Genomic DNA, 27,578 nt, shown 5'->3' with positions numbered 1-27,578 from the left:
AGAGGATGTGGGATTTGTATATGTCACTGTAGTTTTGCAGAAAACCTGGTGCAACTTCTCTTAACAATGCGCTGAGTTGTGGTCTTTGAGCTTCGGCTTCCTGCCCTCGTCTGCTGTGCAGAACGCCTTATAATCTCGTTCTCAGTCGACACTGCTGAGCTAAACGGGCGTCTGGAGGGGGTGAAGGGCATCCAGGGATATCCTCTGACATCTAGCCCCCTGATAACCCTCTAACTAGACTCTGCTTTATGGACCATAAGGTCCGTTTCTTCAGCTCTCAGCCTGTCCACAGCTTTAAAAGCGTCCTGTTCACGACAGAGCAGAAGATGGCCATGACACTGCATGAATTCACACTGTCTGTGGATCCTAAAACTCTACCCCGAGTGCTACAGATCCAGTCCGGAGTCTACTGTCAAGGTAAGCGTCCGTCATTAACTCTTCATAATTCAGTTGCTATTAAATTCTTCAATTCAAATGTATTTGTGTGATGAACACTACCAATAATTTGACTAAAATGAGACCATGAACCTTTATGCTATTGCAAGGGAAGAATAAAAGGTATTCATATTATATATATATATATATAGTCGTGGTAATGGGCTGTTATTAATAATAAAAATAAATTAAAAGGGGACTGTGTTAACCTTAGCATATTTATACTGCACATTCACTTGAATGATCAGAACATTCTGTGTACATTTTGAGGTGAAATTCATGTTGAAAAGTACAACTGATATTATCTGTTATTCTGTCATTTTTCAAATCAAATATCTTTTTTTATTTATTTTTTTTCATTAAAGACAAAAATTGTAATGTAATCCAAGCAACACTGTTTGTTCTTAAATTATTAACATTAGCACTTTTTTTGCCCCACATGGTCCAATTTGAACTTAAATGAAAACCTAACCCTTTGGATACCTGACCTTTAATGCATTTAAAAAGCATTATCCACCATACTAATGTCATACCAAATATCATGTTAAACAGAAAAAAATCATTAATAAAAAATGATATCTATGATTTTTAAAATATTGATAAGTAGATATTTTTAAGTGCTGAAATGATCACTTGAAGAAGCAACTTTAAATTTTATTTTTCTAATCAATGTCTAATCAAAAGTTAAAATCCACCTCTTCATTTTATTTATTTATTTATTTATTTATTTTAAGTATTTTGTACTGATTGCTACTACAATATTCATTCCAGTTCTGAACTCTGAAAACAGAATTAAGTTTATTTACTCTTAAATTATATGTATTGTTATTGTCACTTAAATTAACATAATTGAATTGCAAAGTGGATTGGAAATATAAGTGCTGAAAATACTGGACTATGTTTGTAATCATGTTAGATGTGATGACACTGTAATGATTTTTTTTTTTTTTTCAGGCTGTGTTTATGAGATGTTTGGAAGAGAGTGTTCTCTTTCAACAGGAGATCTGCTGAAAATCTTTGAAACCACCATCACTAGATTCACTGCACAAAGCTCCAACAACACGGAGATCGAAATACCATTAGAATATCCAGGTAACTTTTTTTTTTTTCTTTTTTTTTTAGATACAGAGAATTGATTTCGCCTGAAGGCTGTTTTAGTGAGCAGTTAACTGGGACACATCAATATCACAAACCATCCAATTCATTTCTTATTTATTTATTTCGGAGACAAACAAAAAGCTTATAAAAAATACTTTTTATGCAATTCACAGGACCTACTTTTATACTTATTCGTTAAGTTAAGAGGTAAAAAAAACAAAAAAAACAATTAAGATGAATTTATGTTATGTTCTAAAAAAATAAAAAAAACCTTTCTCATATCATGCATACTATGCAAAGAAAGCTACATAAATATAAATATACATTGGTTTTCCCCTGAAAAGTGTAACACTGTGGCTCAGTGGTGCTTTCAAAGCATTGTTGTTCATTTAACACAGCAACACCGGCACAACCAAAGGCAGAAAAGAGTCATTATTATTGCAATTCCATTTTGTGCTGCTAAAGGCTAAAAAATGACACACTTTACCACTGACTAAGATACATTTCAATACTAAACACTTATCCCACCCTGCCGGTTTTAAGTCTTTTTTTTTTTCTTTTTTCATTTTGCATGTAATTATACAGAACATGTCTGGCTTTTTATTGCATGTTTGAATTTTTTAGGTAAAGGTGCACTCAGTAATAATCAAGTTTCTGTTCTCAGCAGAAGTTACCAATGCCACTGTAAAAATGTGCGATTTGCAGTCAGCCATGATTGAAATTTCGTAAGTAAAAACAGGTGGTTTTTGAGATAAAATTAGCAATATTTATCTGGTCATGTCATCTCAACATGGCAGCACTCATGAATGTGCACCCACCACCATATGGCTGAAATAAGTCTTCATCTCATGTCAGTTATCACATAATTTTCAACAATACTGTTCATTTCCTGCTGTTTAACTTCCTGAGACCCCCGCATGACTGCTGTGTGCATTTTCCATTTCCCTTTTTGATTTATAACTAGTAGCCCCTAATAAACAAGCAAAAAAAATATAACAAATTCTAGAGCAAATAGTTTTCCTAAAAATGTTTTACATTAAAATGAAGAGAAATGATCCACAGATGTGTTAATGTTGAAAATTATTAAAAATAACAAACCTGTTTTTTTAACTTTTGAGGTAATAAAGTCCCATTTTCCACATATGTGGACATCGTGTTTATCAGAGCGCTGATGCGCAAAAACAAACAAACAAAAAAGATTTTTTTAAAGTGACATATCAAAGGAAACTAGAGACATGACTCTTTACAACCAAACAGGTTTCAATCAAAAAACTTAAAGAGGTTTCTTACCAGAGGCACTTTTGTTGGCACTGCGCCCGTAGAAGTATTTCATGGAAATCAATGTTATGTCATGTCCCGCCAGAAGTTTAACCCTTAAATGACAGTCTAGAGTCTTGTGAACAGGATTCAGTCGGTTTAAATTAATTTAAATTATGCGTTATGTATAGCAAAGCCAAAATACAACGTCCACACATGTGGATGCGGGGTCAAACGAGGTTAAAGGTTTCTTTATTTCTGTTCAACAAAATCACTGAGTACACCTTTAACTATTTAGGGTATTTTGCATTTTTATTACTCCCCACATTCTGCAAGTCATCATAAACTGAAGTCCCAATAACTTAATTTGACTCAACTTTTATGATGCACTCTGTGTGACAGGTTTGTTCAAATTGGTGGCTGACAGTCAGCCATACCGAAGCATACAAGAAGTAACTGACTCACTGAAGATCAGCTCTCACAGGCTGGGCCAGCCCGTGTTCCTCACCTGTTCAGAGATCCAGCTCGCACAGGGGGTCTTACGAAAGGGAGAGAGCTTCAGAATCACTGCTGTCACCCATGAGCTCAACGATGGACGTGTGGACTGTGAGCTGCTGCACAGAGAGCCAAAGTTCTGCTTTAGCTTGAGCTTCTCACAGGAAGGCCACTTCAGTGAGTGTGAGGATGACCAGTTTTACACTCTGAAAGAAATAGCAGAGTGGAAAATCTCCAGAGGCAGGAAAAGGACAGTCACTGAAGTCAAAGCTCTGCTCAAGAAAGACTTCTTATTATCAAGTTTGTTGGAGAATGTTTTCGGAGAGTTGACGCTGACTCCCATGTATGAGCTGAAGGCTGTTACAAAGCGTAAGTATGACACTAGCTTCATGTCAAGTCAAGTCATTTCTATTTGTATAGAAGTTTCAAAAGCGCTTTACACAAAATGATGCTGTAATGTCTGTAATGTCTTAAAGTCCTCATCGTGCCATTTAAACAAATAACACTGCACTGTACTCAAACTTGGTTTATAACATGACACACTGCAAAACAATCTGCACAAAAAGTGTTTTGTATTGTTTTCCAGTAAAAAAGATTTAAATATCCTTAAAAGCAAGATGTATTTACTTGAGAAGGTCAAACGTGTAAAATAGTTAGACTTGTTTTTAAAGTTAATTTATTTGTATTATCCCATTGGCATTTTTTTTTCTCCAAGCATTTAATCAGCAAAATTTTGCTTCCCAGGTAAATTTATCTTGTTTTAAAGATGTTTCGATAACTAGAAACAATGACGGAAATGCTGATTAACTATTGCAGTGAAGTCAGGGTTGTGCAAAATTCAGAATTTCAGAATGAACTCCCTTTCAAATCATGAGTTTTGGGAAAAATGGAATTGGCCACACTCCACGGGAAGTTGGAATTGGAATTTGAATATAAATGATAGGAAGTGGAATTTACTGAATTGCAAATTCAAAGAAATTCAACACATTTACACTACACAGTTTCATTAGTCCAAGACACATTCTGTGACAAACAATTGTTATTATTTTTTCATCAAGTATGTCTATTTATTCCCTAATAGATCGAATTAAATTTATAGACATAACATCTATCTCTCTAAAATAAATAAATAAATCAAATCAAATTACAGCCATCAAAAGATTTTGTTTTTGCTGTACAGCACCAGAAATGGTCTACCACATTATTTTCAGATAACTTCATAAAAGTTAACTATTGATTTTTAATATATTGAGCAAATTAGAGCATTCTGGGATAAGAAGTGTTCTTCCACCATGGTCCATAAAATGAAAATGTATTAAATATAGTGAAATAAATAAAATACAAATTTCTATAGGTGGCATTTTAAGCATTGTTACATTTTATTATTGATCATTAATACTGTAAAAGGTGATTTGTTTGTAAAACTTAAAATGAAGTAGATTAATTCAACTTAAAAAAAGCAATGCTGATCTTAAAATGTCAACTCGCCATGTCTTTTACATATTAACTGCACAGTACATATTATATATTCATTTTACAATTACATTTTTATTTTGTATTTTTTGGGATTTTCTCCCCTTTTCTCCCCAATATGGAATGCCCAATTCCCAATGCGCTCTAAGTCCTCGTGGTGGCATAGTGACTCGCCTCAATCCGGGTGGCGGAGGACGAATCTCAGTTGCCTCCAATTCTGAGACCGTCAATCTGAGCATCTTATCACATGGCGTAATACCTGGCTGGAGTCACTCAGCACACCCTGGATTCAAACTCACGACTCCAGGGGTGGTAGTCAGTGTCGATACTCGCTGAGCTACCCAGGCCCCCCTTACAATTACATATTTAAACTAAGTTAACTTTAAGCCTGTCAACTTAATCCTGTGACAATTGCTTCCGTTATTTACATGGAATTTATATTCTGAGCATCTCATGCACATTTCTACAAACATACTGTGTATTTCATGGAGAGCCATGTGTTTGCTGTCTTAAACCAATAATGTCACATTTTTACTCATCACATGACCACTTATGAGAAAAAAAATATACAATAAGTATTTTAAAATGGCACACACAGACCTCAAAACTTGGTATATACAACACGACAAAGTTAACAATCAACAAACAGATCAACTGATCATTTTTTTAGAGAAACAAACTCATCCTGACATCATAAAACAAGTCATCTATCATGACAACAAAATCAACAACAACAATGTAAATAAAACCAAACAATGCAACCACATTATTCGTGCCCAAGTGCATGCTGGGAAGAGGGTAAATGGAACTGAACCACATAAACATTTTGTGTAGGCCAAGTTAAACTCAAATAAATGCAACTCGCTGCTGTGGTTGTTGGATCGACTGAGTATGTTGTAATTGAAAAGCTGCTTTGAGATGCATTACTTGCCTTCCTTAAAGTTTCTAAGCCCAAAAAACCTAAAATAATCAAGTAAACCATTCAATGTTTTTTCAGCAATGTTTTCTTGATCTAAGAACATTTTTTACAGTGTTATATCTATTTGTTATACATATTGCTAATATGATAACTCATTTCATGTTATACTGAAAAATCGAATGTATTACTCAAAAATGAGAGTTTCTCTGAATTTCATTCCATTTCAATTCTACTTCCTTAAATTCAAATTGGAATTGCAATTCTACATCCTTTTTGCTTCCCCAATTCAAATTCAATCCAAATGCAGGAATTGAATTGGCATTCTTCATTAGTTCTGAATGGTGCACAAGCCTGCAGTGAAGTGGTGGAACTGTTCTCTTCATTGTCTAATAAAAGAAATGTCACTTTAACCAATGAGAATGAGCTAATTGGTGATCATTAACTTATTGACGTTGTGCCTCTGCACTGTGCTCAGTTGGTATTTTAATGTGTCATTGTGTCATTTATTGACAAGATGTAGGAGAGTGCTGTGTTTAAAGTTTAAATTAACAAGCCTTGCACTTGTCCAGCAATGGAAGATTAATGAAAAAGACTTGCTGCTTAAATGTATTGGGACTTTTTCATGAAACATGAGCAGAACAAATTTCTGTATAAAATATTCATAAATCCATTTGCATAAACTGCAAACTGTCACATTCAATTCAACGGGACAGAGTTTTGCGTAATTCGTTTACCCAGAAATTCACTCTGCTCACATTTTATGAAAGTGGACCATTGTATATGTCCTCCGTTCCTGACCTCTTTTTACATTTTTCCACAGTTAGCGAGAAGGTTTTGCTTATCCCATCAAATTTGGACGTGGAGGTGGTGGATGTCACAGAAAACTTTGATTGCGACTCTTTTGCGCAGCCTCTCTCTCTTCCAGATGTTTTTAAGAGGCCTGCAGAGTTTTTTCCTGTGGTGGCCGAGTTGTCGTGTGAAAGCTCTTTCAAGTTTTCCCCAGACCTGGAGTCCTTTCTCCATTCGAAACAGGTGATCATCCATCATGCTTATCGTGCAAAACGAATACTGGCCTCGGAAATGTGTCACGAAGCTCCGAGACACTTTCTCATTCCAGAGTCCTACAATGGACGCCTCAAGCGTCGGCCACGGCAGTTCCCCACCGCCTACGATCTGGAACGGGCACGCAGTGAGACAGAGGAGTTACGCGTGGTGGCCACCAGGGACTTTGACTCAACGTATAACGGGCTTGCCTCTGTTCACGCTGGAGATCAGTTTTTAGTGACAAAAGGCAAAAGCTGTGCGGTTTCACACAATGGGACAGAGAAGGCAGCAGATGCTTTCGAATGTCTGAAGGTAACAGGCGTGAAAGAGTCTGTGCGCCTCCCTTTGTGTCTGGAGGGTGGATTCATGGAGCTTGTGAGTGACAAGCGTCAATACACCATTGCGGAGATATGCCGATGGTTCCCGCTGCCCTTCAACGTCAAGGTGTCTGTTCGTGACCTCTCTTTGAAGGTGGACATTTTGGCCGGAGTGCCCGGCTTGCACATCGAGGAGGAGATCTCTGACCCCTGCCTCCTCATTTCAACCTTTGATCTCTCAGAGTCGAGGGAGGTGCCAGTGAATCGTACAGACTTGATCCTTAACATCAAAGAGCACTGGACAGGCGAGAGTCCAGCATGTAGTGGAACTTCGGCTATAGAGGAGATCTCCGAGGACTGTTACTACACTCTGAGGAGATATGCTGTTGCTACGGTGACACCCCCACCAAGACCTCCAAAAAAACCCAAAGATCCTCCACCACGGCCCCCCAAGATGATGTCATCCAGATCTCAGAGTGCCACCTCTGAAAACTCCAGCTGCTCTCCAAAGGTAAACTCTATGTTCATTGCATTTTGTGTTACAGATTCGATGTTCATACTACTGTAGCATCTGCAGCTTAGCGTTGGGTGTGTGTGTGTGTGGGGGGGTGGTGTTGTGTGCGCTTAGTGTTGGTGGGATGGGGAGTTGTGTGCGCTTAGCGGTCTTGTGACGTAGGGGGCGGGGCGTTCACATTTTTACTTGTCATTATTGTCTTTACTAAAATGAAAATAATTGAGGACCCCCCAAAGTCTATTTTTAATATCTTATGGGGGAGGGGGATCCCCAGCCCCTCTTCAATTCGAGTTTAAGCAAATTTTGGCCTTAGTTCCATGCAAAATCTGACCTATAACTGCTACAGTGGTCGAGCCAGCAAGTGTACACATCTGTTTAAACTAACATAAGTTACAATGTCAACAAAGCATGTTTGACCATCTTTGTATATAGACCAATCCTCTTCTTTACATAAATGTCAGCGCATGCGCAGTAAGTGGTGGCAGAAAGCCTCTAGCATGTTGTGTTAGATTTGACAGATTAGATGATTAAACGAAAGTACGACACAAAGCCATCGTAAATACAGGCATATTCTTATCTATACAGTTATTCTAATTTTATTAACAAACATGTAATAATGTTTGCTATTAATGTTTTCTGCAAAGTCATGAGTTGAAATGATCTCCTCATTTCAGTCAGCTCTGTTGATGGCTTGAAGCCACAGCCATCTATGAAATAATTTTTCAACAATGGAATCCAATAAAAGGTTACTTTTTGTGCATGGTTTTTGCCACCGCTTACATGAAACATGGACGTTTTTGGATGTTGCCAAAGGATTGGACTTGAGAGTGATTGACTGCCTTGCACATACTCAGTGAGGTTCTCACTTGAAGCCAGGGCAGAGATTAGAATTGTTTGACTCGCAGATACTAGCAAATGTGAAATTAGGGTTGGGAACCGAACCATTCTTTAAAAAAACACCGGAATCGTATAATCTTCATGACTTTGGTCCCGTTAACAGTTCTCGTGCGTGCAATTTTCCGCCGATGCGGCTGGAAGACCATCCTGAAATACTCTGACAGTGTTTCCAGCAGCGGATCTCTGCAGCAGCGCTGCCCTCTACTGACTCTACAGCAGGGCTACTCAACTTTGGAGAGGTCAGGGGACGCAAAGCTGGATCCCTGTACCCTCGAGGGGCCGCGCTCTTAATTTTTATGATTATACAGTATATATAAAATTATAAGTTAACATTTTTATAGTAAGAATGTTGGAATGTTAGTTAATGGGATAGTTCATCTAAAAATGAAATTTCTCTCATCATTTACTCACCTTCATGCCATCCCAGATGTGTATGATTCTACACACAAACGATAATTATTTAGAAAGAATATCTCAGCTCTGTGGATGAGAGACAGATCAATATTTAAGTCCTTGGCTTTTTTACTATAAATCTCCACTTTCACTTTCAGATGTGAAAGTGACACTAAATAGACACACGTGTGACTTACAGAAAAGAAAAAGGGAACAAAAGATTTACTCCCGGCCCTCCACCGGTGGGGATGGAGTGGATGGAGTCTGGCTACCAGCTCCGGAGTTCCTGCAGACATCTCGATCCTCAGGTGTCCCGTCCCAGGGGTGCTTGAGAGCCCTCCTGGGGGTCTTTGCGGCTGGCTGAGAAGCAGGGGGTGTCCCTCTCCTGCAGGGGGCTCTACGCTGGGGCCGAGGGCTGGGCTCGGGCTGGGGCGGAGCCGGTTGAGTTTGTGTCGCCACAGGGGGACGCCCTTATTATTTTCATTATTATAAAACAGTGCCAGATTATTATAAAACAGTACCATATTTATGTAATATTTTATTAACCTGCATGCGGCATGGCTGTGCAGTCCGGGTAAACCCTAAAGCCTTTATTTTGGAGGAAGATGTTTCTGTTTGTAACAGTTTACTATGCCTTTTAATGCAGAGAAATGCTCTCATTCACTCTTCTGTCCACAAAAACCCAGAGTTATGGAGTTCCTTTAGATTTGGACGGTAACTTTTAGCGGCCAAGAATATTTGAAATTACACAAATGTGCAAGTGAATCTAGAGTGCTGCAAATATAACGCACATAGCTCATTAGCCTTATGCGTGCTTTGAGAATTAGTAAATACAGTACAGATAACAGTGCTGCACACATACAGTAAGGGCAGCGAGCAGTGCGTGCAGACTAATTATTTGATTCATTCGTAGCCTTTGCGGTTTGATAATTGCAAAAATGACAATTCTCTCATCATTTACTCACCCTCATGCCATCCCAGATGTGTTAAAAAAAATCACATAAAGGCAGCATAAAAGTAATCTGTATTTTGTAATCTGTAATCCGACTTCAGTGTTTTAATCCATGTCTTCAGAAGCGATATGATAGGTGTGGGTGAAAAATAGATCAATATTTAAGTCCTTTTTTGCTAGAAATTCTTCTCCTTGCCAAGTAGGGGGCGATATGAATGAAGAATGTGAATCACCAAAAACAAAAGAAGAAGAATGTGAAAGTTAAAGTGGAGATTTACTGAGCAGGGAGGAAAATTTATAGTAAAAATGGACATAAATATTGATCTGTTTCTCACCCACACCTATCAAATGGCTTCTGGAGACTGGAGTCTTATGGAATACTTTTATGCTGAGTTGTGTAATTTTTGGAGCTTATATAGGGTAAGTCGTCACATAAACAGCCTATTATAGGCTTTGCAGCAAAATATATAAAGTAGCACAATCATGAGGCACAAAATTATTCATGAAATAACAAATGGAAAAAGGTAACATTCAAAAATATCAAAACATTGTTTTGGCCAATATATGCTTATTTCTCTCAATACTGCCAGTCAGCAAGCCTCTCTCTTTTAACTTGGATAACAAATATTGCATTCAAAATATTAAAATGCATTCATATTGGAACTGAAAAGACAACTTTATGTTAAAATACTGAAAAAACAGTTGTTTCTTATTACCGTAACAATTATATAAATGTTACGGTAATGATAAAGTATGTTGCTAATGTTGTAATGAGGTGACATAACACAAAAACCTTAATAATAGGGACACCCATTACAAGTGAGCACAAATTATTGCTTCATCTTACAGAGGTAGGTAAACTAATAAAGTGGCAAGATTGATCATTAAATCCATTGTCTAACAAATTTAGCATCCATTGCGGTAATGGGAATGCAAAGTGTCTGAAATAGATTATTTAGACTCAACAACAACATTTTAATAAAACAAAGTGAGATTACAAGTATTTAAGTATCCTTATTTGAACTTCTACTCTTGCTGATGCATCATAGTAGACTAAATCTTTTCTTCACCAACATTTTGTGTTTTGAAAAGTTGCACTACAGATAAATGGCTTGATGGACACCAGGTTTTTCTCATTCTATTATCCAGATTGTGATGTTTGTAACATCAAATAATTTATTTTCATTTACTATTGGGTCTTGGGTACAACATACATTATTGACATTTCTTTTTGAAATTGTTTTATTGTATTTATAGTACATTTAGTCGAAGTGTTGCGGTTATGAGAATTTAACCTGAAAATTCAAAAATCTCAAATAAAGCATGACATCGTTTGTCATCTTTATGTCCAAGATGGAGCACATAATGTATATGATGTGCTATTGTATTAAATTATCAGAATATAATTTTACATTCAAGAATATTGGCATAATTTGCGTTGAACTACGGTAAGCCAAAAGGGACAAAAATAGTGTTTACAATAACGTTTTAAAGTACAGTGTTAAAGATGAAGTTTGAAATTTCTAGCTAAACAAGCACCACTGAACAGAATTGCAATTGCAATAGTTATTGTTGTGACTGTATATCAAGCTGTGAAAGGAGAAAATAATTTAACACTGAAAAAGTAACACACTTCAGCATTACAAGCACTCAAGGAAGCTGGAAACTTCTGTCACCAAGACAAAGTCCTTGTTTGTGTAAGCATACTTGGCAATAAAGCTCAATCCATCACAGAAATCCATACATTTAAGTTTGCAAGGCATAAAAAACACATTTACCAGACCAAGGAATGTAACATTTAGCGACAACACAGCACTGGCCCAACAGGACATGTGGCAGTTCCATAGACTAGCCCGAAACTCTGTCCCATTGGCACCGGGCCAGCGGACCATCCTTTTTTGTTGAGTCCTGCCCCAGAGATGTAACATTTAACCTCCTGAGACCCGAGCGTGACTGCTTTGTGCATTTTCCATTTCCCTTTTTGATTTGTAACTAGTAGCACCTAATAAACAAGAAAAAAATAAAATAAAAAAAATTGCTCAGCATCATCAAATCACTGCCAACCATGTTAAAATAAAATTTTGTATTATACAATTCTGAATCTATGTACTGATTATCATTGTCCCATGTCTGTCAAACATGTTGAGTGATCCAAACATCATCTGCAGCCTGAAACTGAACTTTTGACTAGATGCAAGTGAATGCACTTAGCTGCATAGGAAAGCTATAGGATGCTCCCTTGCTCCCTAATTAGGTGATGACTTTACATCCAGTGTGCTCTCTGTCTGCACTGGTCTCAGAACAGTTTGAAATGCACCTGATTTTCATCCTAACTCCATATACAGCCTTTGAAAGCAACATTTTCCAGGTTTTGGATGAATACATTTATTGTCAATGTGAAAATACACAGTGAATGTAAGATTTTTATGGAAAGTTAGTCCTATTGTCCATGTACATGGACATTGTGTTTAACAGTATGCCGTTTCACGATCAATTTATGCAATTTTTAAAATGGCATGTCGGATGAAACTAGAGACTCTAATCTTTTGACTCCAACAGGTTTTAATGTGAAAAGTTAAGCTGGTTTCTAACCAGATGTAGTTTTGCTGCCATTTCTCCAAAAGACAAACTCGGCTGAGACTGGCACCATGTTGTTTTGTCACATGACTCGGTGCGCTGAAAGTTTAACCCTTTAATGAGAGCCTAGAGTCTTCTGAACTGAGGAGTTTTGGTTTGGTTTAAAATTGATTTAAAAATGTTTTATTAAGATAGTCTATAGCGAAGCCAAAACGCAATGTTCACGCATGTGGACTCGGGGTCTCACGAGGTTAAACTTTTGTTATAAAGTGTATTCTATTTCAATATTCAAAGAATGTCTGTGTGGCAGGGCGGAGGGCGGGGCCGGGTGTGGAATCACGACTAAGTAGGCTGATTAAGCCTGAGAGGGATAAGGCCGACCAGAGACGGCAGTGCAACAGAGAGAGAGTTACGGACAGCTGTCCGACACCTATGTGTGTGTTTGTCTTTTTGGTTCAGTTTATCATTAAACCTTTATTTATATTATCAAGCCGGTTCTCGCCTCCTCCTTTCCATTGATGTGTTACAGTCTGCATATGTATCCATAGAGATCTGGGCTAAGCCCTGAATATCTACTGACCCTAGAACCACCCCTATAAGAAATTATGGATAATATCTGAAAACATTGCAGCTTATCTTATCTTAATAAGATATAAGATCATAAGCTTATCTTAATTATTCCTGACCTCACATTAATTACTTAAAACATCCACAGTGATGAACCAAATATATGACATATGTTTTACAGGAATAGTTTGCCCATAAACAAAAATCATGTCATATTTACTCACCGTCATTCCAAACCTGTATGACTTTCTTTCTTCCATGGACTTAAAGAAAGAAGTTCAGAAACATCATGATAGAATATGGCATAAAATGCATAAGAAACACTCATACTTTGTTTTACATTTCAACAGATTAGGTACTTTGTGAGTTACAAGCAAAGTCTGTGTCAGTCATCAGTTCAACACTGTCATCATAGCACATTGTCTTTTTTTTATAATTCTCATGTAAACCAGAGAGGCCGAGCACATGTCAGATTGTAATTTTCTGTGAGATTAAGATGACCCAAGGATACTCTTTCAGGCTAATTAGGCTGCTTAGATTAATTTCAATATCTTCCATGTATTGCTGAGCAATTTAAAGGTATCTAAAATGTATAGCTGACAGTGAAAACAGGATAATAATTGCCCAAAAGGAATATTCTGGGTTCAGTGCAAGTTAATCTGAAATGACAGCATTTATGGCATAATGTTAATTATCACAAAAAAATTCATTGCCACGACAATGTAATGCTGTAAACCCTAAAACGACCATAAATATTATGATTGTAAAAACTTTACAGCTCAAATAATACATGAGTTTTGACAGAAGAATTAATGTAAGTGCTTTTATAAAATGATAAGCTTCACATTTCTACCTTTAAACCCTTCAAAAACTGATCCCATTGACTTCCATTGTAAGTGTCTCACTGGAACACAGATTTGTGCATTTTTTAAGAAAAGGAGAGATTAATTTTTGTGGTAATCAACATTATGCCACAAATGCTGTCAACTGAGATTAACTTGTATTGAACCTGGAATATTCCTTTATAGTTTTTTTTTTTTTTTTTTCACAGGTTTACAGAGTACAGTATGTTGTTGTTTTTTTTAAATTGAGATCTTTCAGAATATTTACTAGAAAGCTTGTCATATAGACTAGACTAGAATAGAATGGGAAACATGTAGTGTTCTGGAATGGCACAGCCAAAAATTTGGTGTGACCTGGAATTGAGAGTAGACTGTCACTCCTTATTTAATCTGATGGATTTGGAGCAAAGTTGTTCTTAAACATGGGCAAAACTTTCATCACTTAAATGTTAATCATCAACTGTTCATCATCCTAATGTTTATCTAAATAAGCAAAGCTCATATAGAGCAAAACTCGTAACTGTTTTACTTTTGTAAATGAGAAATATAAGTCTTTCATTCTGTAGAATATTTCATTATATCATGTTGAATTTGAAGAGAAAAATGTAATAATTTATCCATGGATTAATACTTTCAGAATCTGAAGACACAGGCTATAAAAAAATTATAATATATAATTATAAATCTGGAGTTAATTGTAAAATATGAGAATATCCCAAAACCCCTTTGGTTCTTTAAATATGAAAAACAACAGCATCTGTCTATTTCATCATGTTCTGTCTTCCATTGCACAGAGTCTCCATGTTGAACCTTTTAAGCACGATGACTCCATACATTGCAGTGACTTCAAAAGTGGAAATGGCAAAAAGATTCCCATCAGTCCAGTCACCTTAGCTAAACCAATCCTGCAGAAAGGTAGGAACCTTCTCCAACATTCCTCTTTTAGCAGTATTCTGCATGCACTATATCAGAGTTTGTTAGCGTATTATCCAAGTAAAATAAAGATGCAAATACCGAAATAGTTGAAGTGTGTCATTTCCACCGTGTATTTCTAGCCACAGTGTTTACACTCTTTGGGGGGAATAAACCTACAAATGGCTTCCTTCTAGTTGTCGCTTCAATTTAAGCCGGGATAGAAGAAAGTATTTTAACACTGAGGAAATCGCACTTCACATAGACTGTGTTTCAGGCAGGTGTGTTCCTGAGTGTAAAATTATGTGTGGGTGTGTTTGATTCCTCCTCAGCTCTTGGCCGAAGTCTGGACAACGTATCCACAGAGACAAATGATGGCGATGATGATGTGCATGATTATGAATACATAGATGAAGATCAGCTTGACAATATAAGGAGGACATCCCAAGAGAAGCCTATTACCACAGGTGTGAAGGGAAAACCAAGCAACACAATATAAGTACACTATGGAGACAGAAACACACTCTCTGGTACATGGTGCAATGAGTTCGCTGGATCTGTTTTGAAACCAGACACCTGATTTTGGTCAAAACGTAATTTTGGAAAAATGTGTAGTTACTGTTTTTTGCCTTGGTGGGACAGTATAAGCTTGATAGAATTTGAATTATTTATCATAAGGACTTCCACATCTACTCTCATGGCAGAAAGTCCTCAGGTTTTTTGTTAGCTCTGTAAGAAAGCCGACTGAATGTACCATGCTTTTGGGAAATGTTGGCTGAACTGAGAAGAATGCTGAACCTCCAGTGAACTGGTCAATGTACATTAGTTCACAATCATCTGATGACCCAGTAGTTCTGAGTTCGTGTTTATATTTAAGTTCAAAACCCTGTTTTCGTGCTCTTCTATGATTGAAAGGGTATTATGGTGTTATTGTTTTATAATGAAATGGTACAATGAAAATGATAGTACACACAATCTTTCAATTCTATGGTTGTAAATAATCGGTTGTTTTATACTATATACGAGACAAATGTATCCTCAGATAACAGACAGCAGATTTCACTATTTTATATATATATATATTATATAACAACAATATTAAAGAACCCATTTAGATGTGAGGTACTCATCAAATCTTACAGAAAAATGAAAAAATATGTTTTTGCTTTTAAAGGTGGTTCTGCAAAGTTCTCAGTCAAATACATTTTCTTCAGTTTTTACACACATGCCTGTGGAAAGTTGTCTTTTTTTCTTAAGTAATGAATCAGTTTTTTGTTACCTACAGTAAAGTTAGACATATCTCTGGCCTGATAAGAACAGGACTTTTTTTGTAATGTCCTCCCTCACAAAAATCAAAAGTTCTAGCAAACCCCTATGGCATATTTGCCACCCATTATGTTCACATGCAAATGAGTTTGCCAGTAGCGACAAATTGTCCATTGTTGCCAAAGGTTTGCTGCAGGTTCACCATGACCAGTGAAGAGCTGCAAACTTCTGGCAAACATTTGCAGTGAATCACAATGTCATTTGCATGTGAAAATAATGAGTGGCAAATTTCCGGCAAGTTTGTCAGAACTCTAGATTTTTTTTGTTATTTAAAGCCATAGAACTAAAAGTGTGTATGTGTGTGTGTATATACTGTATATACACTACCGATCAAAAGTTTTGAAACACTTGACTGAAATGTTTCTCATGATGTTAAAAATCTTTTGATCTGAAGGCGTATGCTTAAATGTTTGAAATTAGTTTTGTAGACAAAAATATAATTGTGCCACCATATTAATTTATTTCATTATCAAATTAAAATGTAATAAAAATAAATAAATAAATAAAGTTTTTGAAATGGATGGATTGGACCGAATAATTAAGAAAAGCAGCCAATAAGTGCCCAACATAGATAAGAACTCCTTCAATACTGTTTAAAAAGCATCTCAGGGTGTTACCTCAAGAAGTTGGTTGAGAAAATGTCAAGAGTACATGTCTGCAAATTCTAGACAAAGGGTGACTACTTTGAAGATGCTAAAATATAACACAGTTTTGATTTATTTTGGATTTTTTTAGTCACAACATAATTCCCATAGTTCCATTTATGTTATTCTATAGTCTGTCAACCCACGCATCTTATCACGTGGCTTGTTGAGCGCATTGCCACGGACACATAGCGCGTGTGGTGGCTACACGCCATCCACCGCGGCAACCACACTCAACTCACCACCCGCCCCACCGAGAACGAACCACATTAAGGCAGCCACGAGGAGGTTACCCCATGTGACTCTACCCTCCCTAGCAACCGGGCCAATTTGGTTGCTTAGGAGACCTGGCTGGAGTCACTCAGCACGCCCTGGGATTCGAACTAGCGAACTCCAGGGGTAGCAATGACAGCTTTGCAGATCCCTGGCATTCTAGTTGTCAGTTTGTCCAGATACTCAGGTGACATTTCACCCCACACTTCCTGTAGCACTTGCCATAGATGTGGCTGTCTTGTCAGGCACTTCTCACGCACCTTACAGTCTAGCTGATCCCACAAAAGCTCAATGGGGTTAAGATCCATAACACTCTTTTCCAGTTATCTGTTGTCCAATGTCTGTGTTTCTTTGCCCAAATCTTCTCTTTACTGTTGTACATGAAACTGGTGTTGAGCGGGTAGAATTCAATGAAGCTGTCAGCTGAGGACATGTGAGGCATCTAGTTCTCAAACTAGAGACTCTGATGTACTTATCCTCTTGTTTAGTTGCACATCTGGTCTTCCACATCTCTTTCTGTCCTTGATTGACTGACGAGTTTCTAGAGAAAGCTGTTTCTTTTTTGCCATTTTTGAACTAATATTGACCTGAAGACATGCCAGTCAATTGCATACTGTGGCAACTCAAAAACAAACACAAAGACAATGTTAAGCTTCATTTAATGAACCAAATAGCTTTCAACTGTGTTTGATATAATGGCAAGTGATTTTCTAGTACCAAATGATCAATTTAGCATGATTACTCAAGGATAAGGTGTTGGAGTGATGGCTGCTGTCTAGATTTGATCAAAAATGATCTTTTTTCAAATAGTGATGGTGCTGTTTTTTTACATCAGTAATGTCCTGACTATACTTTGAAATACTTTCAGCTGAATGCCACTTTGGTGAATTAAAGTACCAATTTCCTTCTGAAACAGCTAAATCTGTCCATTTTAATTCGAATGACAACGAGGCTGTGTGGGATAGACTTACAGTCTCTTCAATGGGCTGTACTGCAGTTTAAAGTGTTTTTGGATCGTTCCGCAGACAAAACATTGACAAAATATCTGTTCAAGAACATTCATTTTACAAAGAAATCCAGACAACATGAGTTGTGAAAAATCAGATGTGAACTAGGAGCTTTATACAGCTTTATACTGTTCGTGCCATTGAAGAGACTGTACGTCTATTCCTCACAGCCTCGTTGTCATTCCCATTAAAAATCAAAGATTGTTGTGGTTTTTTGTTTGTTTGTTTGTTTTACATAAAATAAATGAGACAGTAAGGAACCATGTTTGATTTTTCAGTTTTTATTTAGTTAATGATGTATTTACAGTGGTTGTCATGGTAACATCTGGAATAGTGTTGATGCAGGCACAGCAAACTTCCCAGCAAACACCTGCAGTTTCATATAAGCTGTTCGCTGTTAAATGTCCTGTAAAGAATGAACTTTTTAGAAACTGGTGTTTATTGCATGCAGTGTTTAAATCCGTCGGAGATTGTAAACTGTTTTAGCAGATACTGTGTCTTCTCAAGAGTTGGTGGCCATCTCGGTCAGGACGGACATCAGGCTGAAACCAGGGAACTTGGGGTCAAGTATGAGGTCATGGAGGAGGGCTTGGTCTTTCTCAAGGGCCTGGGAGGAACACATAGCACTATGCCAGAGAGTCACTAGAGAACCACATGTTTCAAAAGAGCAAAATAATGCTCAATTAAAGGAATGTTTTGGGTTCAATACAAGTTAAGCTCAATCGACAGAATAATATTGATTAGCACAAAAAATAATTTAGACTCGTCCCTCCTTTTCTTTAACCCTTGTGTTGAGTTCGTTTTGTGCTAACACATTTTGAGTTCCTGTTCAAAAATGACTGGCCCAATAAGATTGTTTAAAAATCTCTCATATTGCATATGTTATCACATGATATTGCATTAGATCTTTTGATCAACTTCTTTTTTTGTAATTATGATGTTATGTTTTGTACTCCTTTTTTGAACATATTTTTAAATAAATATATTTTTATTGATAGAAGGATTCATTAAACTGAGCTCATACCGGGTCAGTTGGGGACACTCCCTGTGGAAAAAAAAAATATAATAAATAATAACTGCATAATAAATTAATAACCACTTGCTTGATCTGAACAAAATAGGTGTTGTTTTAAAGCAGGGGTGGGGAAACGTTTTCCTATTAAGGGCCATTCGACTACTTACAAAATTATTAACGGGCCATACAACTGCTTGCAATTTCTAATTGTGGGTTGAAATTGACTTATGCATTACATTATGTGCGCACGTACCAAGAAAAATTTTTAAAGGTATTTTTTCTTTCTATTGTACAATATATTACATGTTTTTCAAATTACTTTTAATCATTATTTATTTTTGTATTTTTTTACAGTTAATGGAATCAAGACCAGTGGAGACGTTGCCCACCCTTGTTTTAAAGCCTAGAATCTGAACTTTACAATGCATATAGCTGATCTGACCAATTCCTAAATAATGCTTTTTAATTTGCTGGCAAATAAGAACTGTTTCATTCTAATCATTTGCAAATTTGTTATCACTACTATTATATTCAGAGTTGGTAAAACCATAAAAAAAAGATGAGATAGCCATGTGTTTTATATCATTGGAAAGGTCTCAATTAGTAGAATTAATTGAAATTTATTTCACTCAGAGACCAAACTGCAGTGAGTATTAGTGTATGAAACACACATAAATATAATAAACATAGTGGCTTTTTGTCAAGGTTTTCCTTATTACTACCCGAAACACATATATAACATAGACAATGACATATTGTAACTTACAGCAGACTATCCCGATTCAAATGAGCCCAAACGCAACATAATATGATTAGTAACTCTTGAAATATTCCTCAAAGAGTGTAGCTGGAAAGACAACGATGCACAAAAGGGTGCTCAACACACATTGTGCGTGTGTATTTGTGTGTGTGTGTGTGTGTGTGTGTGTGTGTGTGTGTCTGCAACACAACATAAGGGTTAACAAAAAGCAAAAATCTGTGTTCTAGTGAGACACTATCAATGGAAGTCAATGGGGTCAATCTGTAAATGTTAATATACTCATTGTTTCAAAAGTATAGACACAAGACATAAACAATATGTGTGTTAACATGAGTGTGATAAAATCAATTATCTGTGTAAAGTTGTATGCAATTTTATAACCTTATAAAGGAATATTCCTTTAAATTATCTGGACTGATATAGGTATACTATATGAGTTTATTATGTGTGTGTTATGTTGCATTGGTTAATATTTTCAAATAATGTTTGCCTGCTAATTATTCTCCTTATTTTCGAAATCAGTATTTTTGTGCTGTTTTCCAGCAAAAATATCTAATCATCCTTAAAACAAGATAAAAATGACTTTTTCTTGTTTTAAGCATAAATCTAACAAAATTTTGTAAGGTTTATGCTTAAAACAAGAAAAATAAAATTGCTATTGTTCTTGTTTCGAGGATGTTTAGATATTTTTCAGATATTAAGACAAAAATACTGATTAAGAAAATGTTTGGGTTTTCTTGCAGAGATGTCAGGTCATTTTTATTTGTATAGCACTTTTCACAACTTACGTAGTTTAAAAGCAGCTGTACAGAAAATTATGCTATAACTGAAAATTAAGCTGTAATGTCTTCTTCATCATTGTTCTATATTATAAAAATGTAATGTACTGTAGATGAAAAGGTAAGGATGAAAATTGTAGATAGTGTGTAAAGAATTACCAAGTTTTAATTCACAAGTAAGATGTTGCAGTAACAAAAAATGTCTTCCTTACATATGCCTTGATATCTTATTTCCTTCTCTCCAGTTATTAGTTAATCCATTTATTTATTGCACCATACACACACATAACCTCTCTCCATCCTCCCGTTTCCTCTCATATTCTCACCCGGGGGGTGAGAATATGAATAATTTTTAAAATAATGATATTTTGACCTATAATTATTGTCCCTATAGCTTCTCAATATCACTATAATCCTCCCGTGGGCCTTTTACCCCAAGTGTGTTCCTTTTTACTATAAGTTCTTCTCCCTGCCCAGTAGGTGGCGATATGCACGATGAATGGGAGTCGTCAAAAACAAAAGAAGAACAATGTGAAAGTGAAAGTGGAGATTTATACTAAAAAAACATAAATATTGCTCTATCACCTACACCTATCATATCATTTCAGAAGACATGGATTAAACCACTGGAGACTTATGGATTACTTTTATTACTTTTATACTTTTATGCTTTCTATTACCTGATGTGCTTTTTGAAGCTTCAAAGTTCTGGTCACTATTCACTTGCATTATATGGACCTACAGAGCTGAAATATTCTTCCAAAAATCTTCATTTGTGTTCTGCAGAAGAAAGAAAGTCATACACATCTGGGATGGCATGGGGGTGAGTAAATGATGAGAGAGTTTTCATTTTTGGGTGAACTATCCCTTTAAGGTGTGCCTTTAGCCACGTTGTAACCTATTGTAAATGCTGTGTGTTTTTAAAAGGTTATGTTGTTTAAGGAAAAAAAAAAAAAAAACTGAAAACCAGTTGCAGTGGACAAATATTGCCCCTGAAAGTTGCACTGGGATGCACAAGGTATTATTGGTCATGTTATGCAAAAGTTTGTATGTGCTAATGGTCTCAATCATTTTTATCTTTCAATTCAAATACATTGTGTGCAGAAGGTAACAACTGCTGTGAGCTTTAACAACTGTATTACGGCATCTGCATCAATTGTGCAATATTGTGTAAGCCTAACAAGTCACTTTTTGTATCACTGATATCTCTGTCATACCACCTGTCCTGTATAAACCATATTTTGTACCTTTCAAGGCAATAGAGGCAGTTTGTAGAGAGTCCTCCTCTACTGCCCACAGCAGTCCCAGAATCTTGTCCTTCTTGTTCAAATCAGTGTCCTTGGATTCACTGATGTGCTGCAGAGACTACGAAGAGAGAGAAAGAGAGAGAGAGGTATATAGAATTAATCATTAAGTATCCTTGTCAAGAATTAAAACCATGAAATTCAATTTTTATTAACAGTGCCTTGCAAACGTTTGTGGACACTTTTGCCACGCTTAAAAATGTATGAATGCATTATATAATAAAAGATCAAATTATACCTGGAAGAATGTTTGCCATTTAGTCATGGCATCAGGATGTTTGGTGGAGCACTCTGTGAAACTGGAGCAGTAATCTTGAGCCATCTCAGCCAGAGCATGAATGTGCACCTGAATCTCACACTTTCCAACTACACCTGTATGAACTGCTGCCAGGAATGGAAGCACGGATATGTGGTAGTTCATACCTAGAGAGAACAACAGTAATGTGAGGATGAGAAATTACAGGAAGGACTGTAGAAAAGGTAGCTTTTGCTTTACCTCCCTCTAGTGGTGTAAATTAGAACAGCACTTACATGCATACCAGCTTTGGGGAGAGATGCAAACAAGTGCTGCTACTGTCTGAAGTTGGGTCAGTCAACCTGCCTGTGACACAAACTGTAAGTTAGGCATGGCAGGTAAACATTTTTTATTTTATTAGTGTACTAATATTTACTAAGCCTCATTTCACTTACATGCACTTATGCAATACTTTTTTCTGCTCTACATACAGGCAGCTATTTGTACTAGTCTATGGGTCATTGACAAATTTGTCAGAGGTGATAAAAATAAGAAATCTTTAAAAAAAAAAATAAAACTAGTTTAAAACTTGTGTCAAGTTTGTAGAAACGTAGCCTTTGTGGCCATGTTGGTTTCACAATTTATAAATGTATATACTGTGTATGTGTGTGTGTGTATATATATATATATATATATATATATATATATATATATATATGTTATTATTCATGTATGGTTGTTGAGTGTTTGTTATTCATGTTTTTGAGACATTACAGCTGATTTTCTATAAAGCTGAATAATTCATTCTGATTCAAAGTAATGTCCAGCATCATCCAATCACTGCTAATCATGTTAAAATAAAATGATACATTATAAATTCTGAATCTATGTACTGATTATCATTGTCACATGTCTGTCAAACATGTTGAGTGATCCAAACATCATCTGCAGTCTGAAACTGAACTTTTGATCAGATTTTAGGAGTGAATGCACTTAACTGCATAGAGAGTTATAGGATGCTCCCTTGATCCCTATTTAGTGATTGACTTAACCTCCAGTGTGCTGTCTGTCTGCACTGGTCTCAGAACAGTTTGAAATGCACCTGATTTTCATCCTAACTGCATATAAAGCCTCTGAAAGCAACATTTTTCAGCTTTTGGATGAACCCCTTTATTCTCAATTTGAAAATACACAGTGAATGTAGGAATTTTATGGAAAGTTAGTCCTATTGTCCACGTACATGGACACTGTGTTTAACATCATGCAGTTTTGCAATAAATTGACACAATTTTTAAAATGGCATATCAGATGAAACTAGAGAAAAGTTAATGTGAAAAGTTAAGCTGGTTTCTAACCAGATGTAGTTATGTTGCCATTTCTCCAAAAGACAAACTCAGCTGAGACTGGCACCATGTTGTTTTGTCACATGACTCGGTGCGCTGAAAGTTTAAGCCTTTAATGACAGCCCTTTATTGAGAGTCTCCTGAACTGCGATCAGCTGGTTTTAAAAAAAGAAAATTAAATTAAGCATAGCCTATAGCGAAGCCAAAACAAAATGTCCACGCATGTGGAAGTGGGGTCTCACGAGGTTAAAAACGTTATGTGCAAACATAGAGTAAAATAATTAAAATACTTTCCTTGTACCTTGAAAACATGAGTGTATATGCACCTTTTATGTGTATTTTTCAAGCATATTTTTCAAGGTGATTTTTTATTTTTATTTTTTCAGAAATATCTTGAATCTTTGAGACAAGAATATCAAAGAATATTCAAAGAATATTATTACCTGAAAAAATGTGCCTTTTCATAAGGATCATAATATATTGATATTTAACCTTGTATACTCGTTTTTCAAAGCCTTGTGGAATTTGGATAGACATTTTGGGGAGGAATTTAGGAGCCTAATTTGGATAAAGAATGTTAAAAATGATGCACTTGTAGTTTTCTAGAAGTGTGTTCAGTGAATTAGGTTTCTCCATGACTATTCAATACATCCCCATACACACAATTGTATTTGTGTATTTGTACTTCAAAAATTCTGTTCTTCTAATTCTAACTGTTTTCACTATTCCTACATGTCTATTGTAACATGTTTTGCCTATTACACATATTAAAAGTTCATAGTATGAATTGCTATATACAGGTGCATCTCAATAAATTAGAATGTCATGGAAAAGTTCATTTATTTCAGTAATTCAACTCAAATTGTGAAACTCGTGTATTAAATAAATTCAATGCACACAGACTGAAGTAGTTTAAGTCTTTGGTTCTTTTAATTGTGATGATTTTGGCTCACATTTAACAAAAACCCACCAATTCACTATCTCAAAAAATTTGAATACATCATAAGACCAATAAAAAAACATTTTTAGTGAATTGTTGGCCTTCTGGAAAGTATGTTCATTTACTGTATATGTACTCAATACTTGGTAGGGGCTCCTTTTGCTTTAATTACTGCCTCAATTCGGCGTGGCATGGAGGTGATCAGTTTGTGGCACTGCTGAGGTGGTATGGAAGCCCAGGTTTCTTTGACAGTGGCCTTCAGCTCATCTGCATTTTCTGGTCTCTTGTTTCTCATTTTCCTCTTGACAATACCCCATAGATTCTCTATGGGGTTCAGGTCTGGTGAGTTTGCTGGCCAGTCAAGCACACCAACACCATGGTCATTTAACCAACTTTTGGTGCTTTTGGCAGTGTGGGCAGGTGCCAAATCCTGCTGGAAAATGAAATCAGCATCTTTAAAAAGCTGGTCAGCAGAAGGAAGCATGAAGTGCTCCAACATTTCTTGGTAAACGGCATCATCCACAGACCTGTTTGCTCGATAAGCAAATTGAAGGGGATCTAGAAAGGGTCCAGTGATGTCCTTCAGGTGGGCCAACACTAGTCTCTCAAATGACTTCATGACCACAGACGTCAGAGCGATAGGTCTGTAGTCATTAAGTCCTGTGATTTTGGGTTTCTTTGGGACAGGAGTGATGGTGGAATATTTGAAGCAACAGGGAACTTTACACTGCTCCATTTATCTGTTGAAGATCTGTGTGAAGATAGGGGCCAGCTGGTCAGCACAGGATTTTAGACAAGTGGGTGAAATACCATCTGGGTCCTGTGCTTTCCTTGTCTTTTGTTTCTGGAAGACACGGCACACCTCCTCTTCACAGATCTTAAGTGCAGATTGAGTAGCAGGATGGGGGTTGTAGGAGGTGTTGATGTTTGTGTGAAGTGAAGGTCAGATGAGGATGTGGGTGTGAGATTGGGCCTTTCAAATCTACAGTAAAACACATTCAAGTCGTCAGCCAGTTGTTGGTTACCTACAGTGTTGCGGGATGGTGTCTTGAAGTTAGTAAAGTCTTTCAGGCCTCTCCACACTGATGCAGGGTCGTTAGCTGAAAACTTTCTTATCAGCTTATCAGAGTAGCTTCTTTTAGCCACTCTGATTTCCTTATTCAGTGTGTTCCTGGCCTGATTGTACAAGATTTTATCCCCACTTCTGTAAGCATCCTCTTTGGCCTGACAAAGCTGCCTGAGTTTTGCTGTAAACCATGGTTTGTCATTGTTGTATGTTAAATAAGTCCTAGTAGGAATGCACATGTCCTCACAGAAACTGATATATGATGTCACAGTGTCTGTGATCTCGTCCAGATTGGTGTCTGCAGTCTCAAAAATCCAATCAGTGCAGTCAAAGCAGGTTTGTAGTTCCAGCTCTGCTTCATTGGTCCATCTCTTTACATTGGTCCATTCCTTTACAGTCTTTACTACAGGTTTAGCTGATTTTAGTTTCTGCCTGTAGTTTGGAAGAAGATGAACCAGACAGTGATCAGAGAGTCCCAAAGCTGTTCAAGGGACAGAGTGATATGCATCCTTTATTGTTGTGTAGCAATGATCCAATGTATTTCTGTCTCTGGTGGGGCATGTAATGTGCAGTCTGTATTTTGGCAGTTCATGGGTGAGGTTAGCTTTATTAAAAAATCTCCCAGAATAATAATAAGTGAGTCCGGTATTGTTGTTTTCTGTCTGTGATCTGATTAGCCAGCTGTTTCAACGCTGCGCTCATGCATGCTTGTGGCAGGATGTACACACTCACCAGAATAAACGAGGAAAACTCCTGCGGCAAATAGAAAGGCTTACAGTTGATAAAGAGCGCTTCCAAATTAGGACAGCACATCTTCTTTAATGTTGTTACATCTGTACACCAACTTTCATTGATGTAAAAGCATGTTCAGCCGCCTCTCGTTTTCCCTGTTAACTCCGCAATGCGATCCGCTCTGAACAGCTGAAAGCCTGGCAGATGTAATACGCTGTCTGGAATGGCTTCACTCAGCCAAGTTTCTGTGAAGCACAAGGCAGCAGAGTTTGAAAAGTCCTTGTTTATATGGGTAAGGAGATGCAGTTCGCCCGTTTTGTTACGGAGAGAGCGGAGATTCGCTAGATGAATACTCAACAGTGCTGTTCGAAAGCCATGCTGATGGAACTTGACCAGTGCGCCGACTCACTTCCCTCGCCTGCATCTCATAGCATGCTTAAACAACACAGCAGCGCCTCCGACTAAACTGTCCAGCAAAACATCCGAACAGTCCAAAACCGGGAAAAAATAGTCTGGTATGTGCTGCCGAATGTTCAGCAGTTCATCCCTGGTAAAACTGATTGGAAAAAAAATACTAAACACAGGACAAACAAACAAAAACAACAAAAGAATTGGAGAGCTCCACACCGAGGCTGCCATCCACTGCGCCATCTTGTAGAATCTTGTAGAAGTAACTGTAAATAATCATAAGCAGTGCGCTCTTCTAGCAATATCACAATGGAAAATAGATTTTACCTGATCTGAGTTCCAGCACAGCTGCAGAGGAAGACTTCACATTGGGTTCTCTGTTGATCCAGGGTCCATGGAGCTCATGTAAGGGTTAGTGGAGTTGATCATCACCTTGTACAAGGCCATACTCTACAGGTAGTCCCATGGGTTAACCTGGATCACACGTCAGCTGTGGGCAGCTCAAATGGCTGGTTTGGGGCTTTAGGCAGTAATAGGTCTGCAATAGGCAGGCTATTCTTGGTCACTACAGCTGCCTGGCAGAGCACAGCTGACAATACTACAGAGACGACTATCATGATCAAATGCATTTTGGAAGATGTGGGTGGACTGCTGAAGTGTTGTGGGCAGGAAGAGAGCTTTTATCCATGGGGAATCAAAGGACTTTGATCGAATTGATCCCAAATGGAGGCAGGATCATAAAGGGGTAGGGATGGGGATGGAGGCAAACAAATAGAGACAATATCTGCAATTTTTACATTTTGATGAACTTAGGTAGCATAACTGGACCTTCAAATGAGATCTCAAGTAATATGCTGTCATAATATAATGTAAGTTAGTTTATAGGAAAAAATATATATAGAGGCCCCAAAAGTAGGCTATTTGGACACTTGAGTCATACTAAAAAATGTCTGAATCACTTTTAAAAACATTTCACAAAATGATGTTTGTTAGTTTTGAAAATATTTTAAAATGGGTATACTGTTCAAAATCAAGTCAAAAAGTATTGTGACAC

The 27,578-nt window shown here is 37.0% G+C and overlaps 1 protein-coding gene and 1 pseudogene across 1 annotated transcript; one reads left to right on the top strand and one right to left on the bottom strand.

Annotated features, from left to right (window-relative positions):
- The first annotated feature begins 86 nt into the window (after nt 1-86).
- LOC127415800 (protein THEMIS-like) lies at nt 87-20,231 on the top strand. Its single transcript, XM_051654750.1, has 7 exons — nt 87-417; nt 1,390-1,527; nt 3,193-3,654; nt 6,498-7,549; nt 14,575-14,695; nt 15,025-15,159; nt 19,312-20,231. The coding sequence occupies exons 1-7, from the start codon at nt 249-251 to the stop codon at nt 19,362-19,364; spliced, it is 2,130 nt and encodes a 709-aa protein (XP_051510710.1). The 5' UTR covers nt 87-248; the 3' UTR covers nt 19,365-20,231.
- Nucleotides 20,232-21,540: 1,309 nt separating this feature from the next.
- LOC127416015 (protein leg1a-like) lies at nt 21,541-27,141 on the bottom strand (annotated as a pseudogene).
- Nucleotides 27,142-27,578: the final 437 nt, after the last annotated feature.

This window comes from Myxocyprinus asiaticus, chromosome 25 (genome assembly GCF_019703515.2).
Source record: "Myxocyprinus asiaticus isolate MX2 ecotype Aquarium Trade chromosome 25, UBuf_Myxa_2, whole genome shotgun sequence".
NCBI lineage: Eukaryota > Metazoa > Chordata > Actinopteri > Cypriniformes > Catostomidae > Myxocyprinus > Myxocyprinus asiaticus.
Note: the sequence above shows the minus strand (reverse complement) of the source record. Positions and strands in the feature narration are given on the sequence as shown.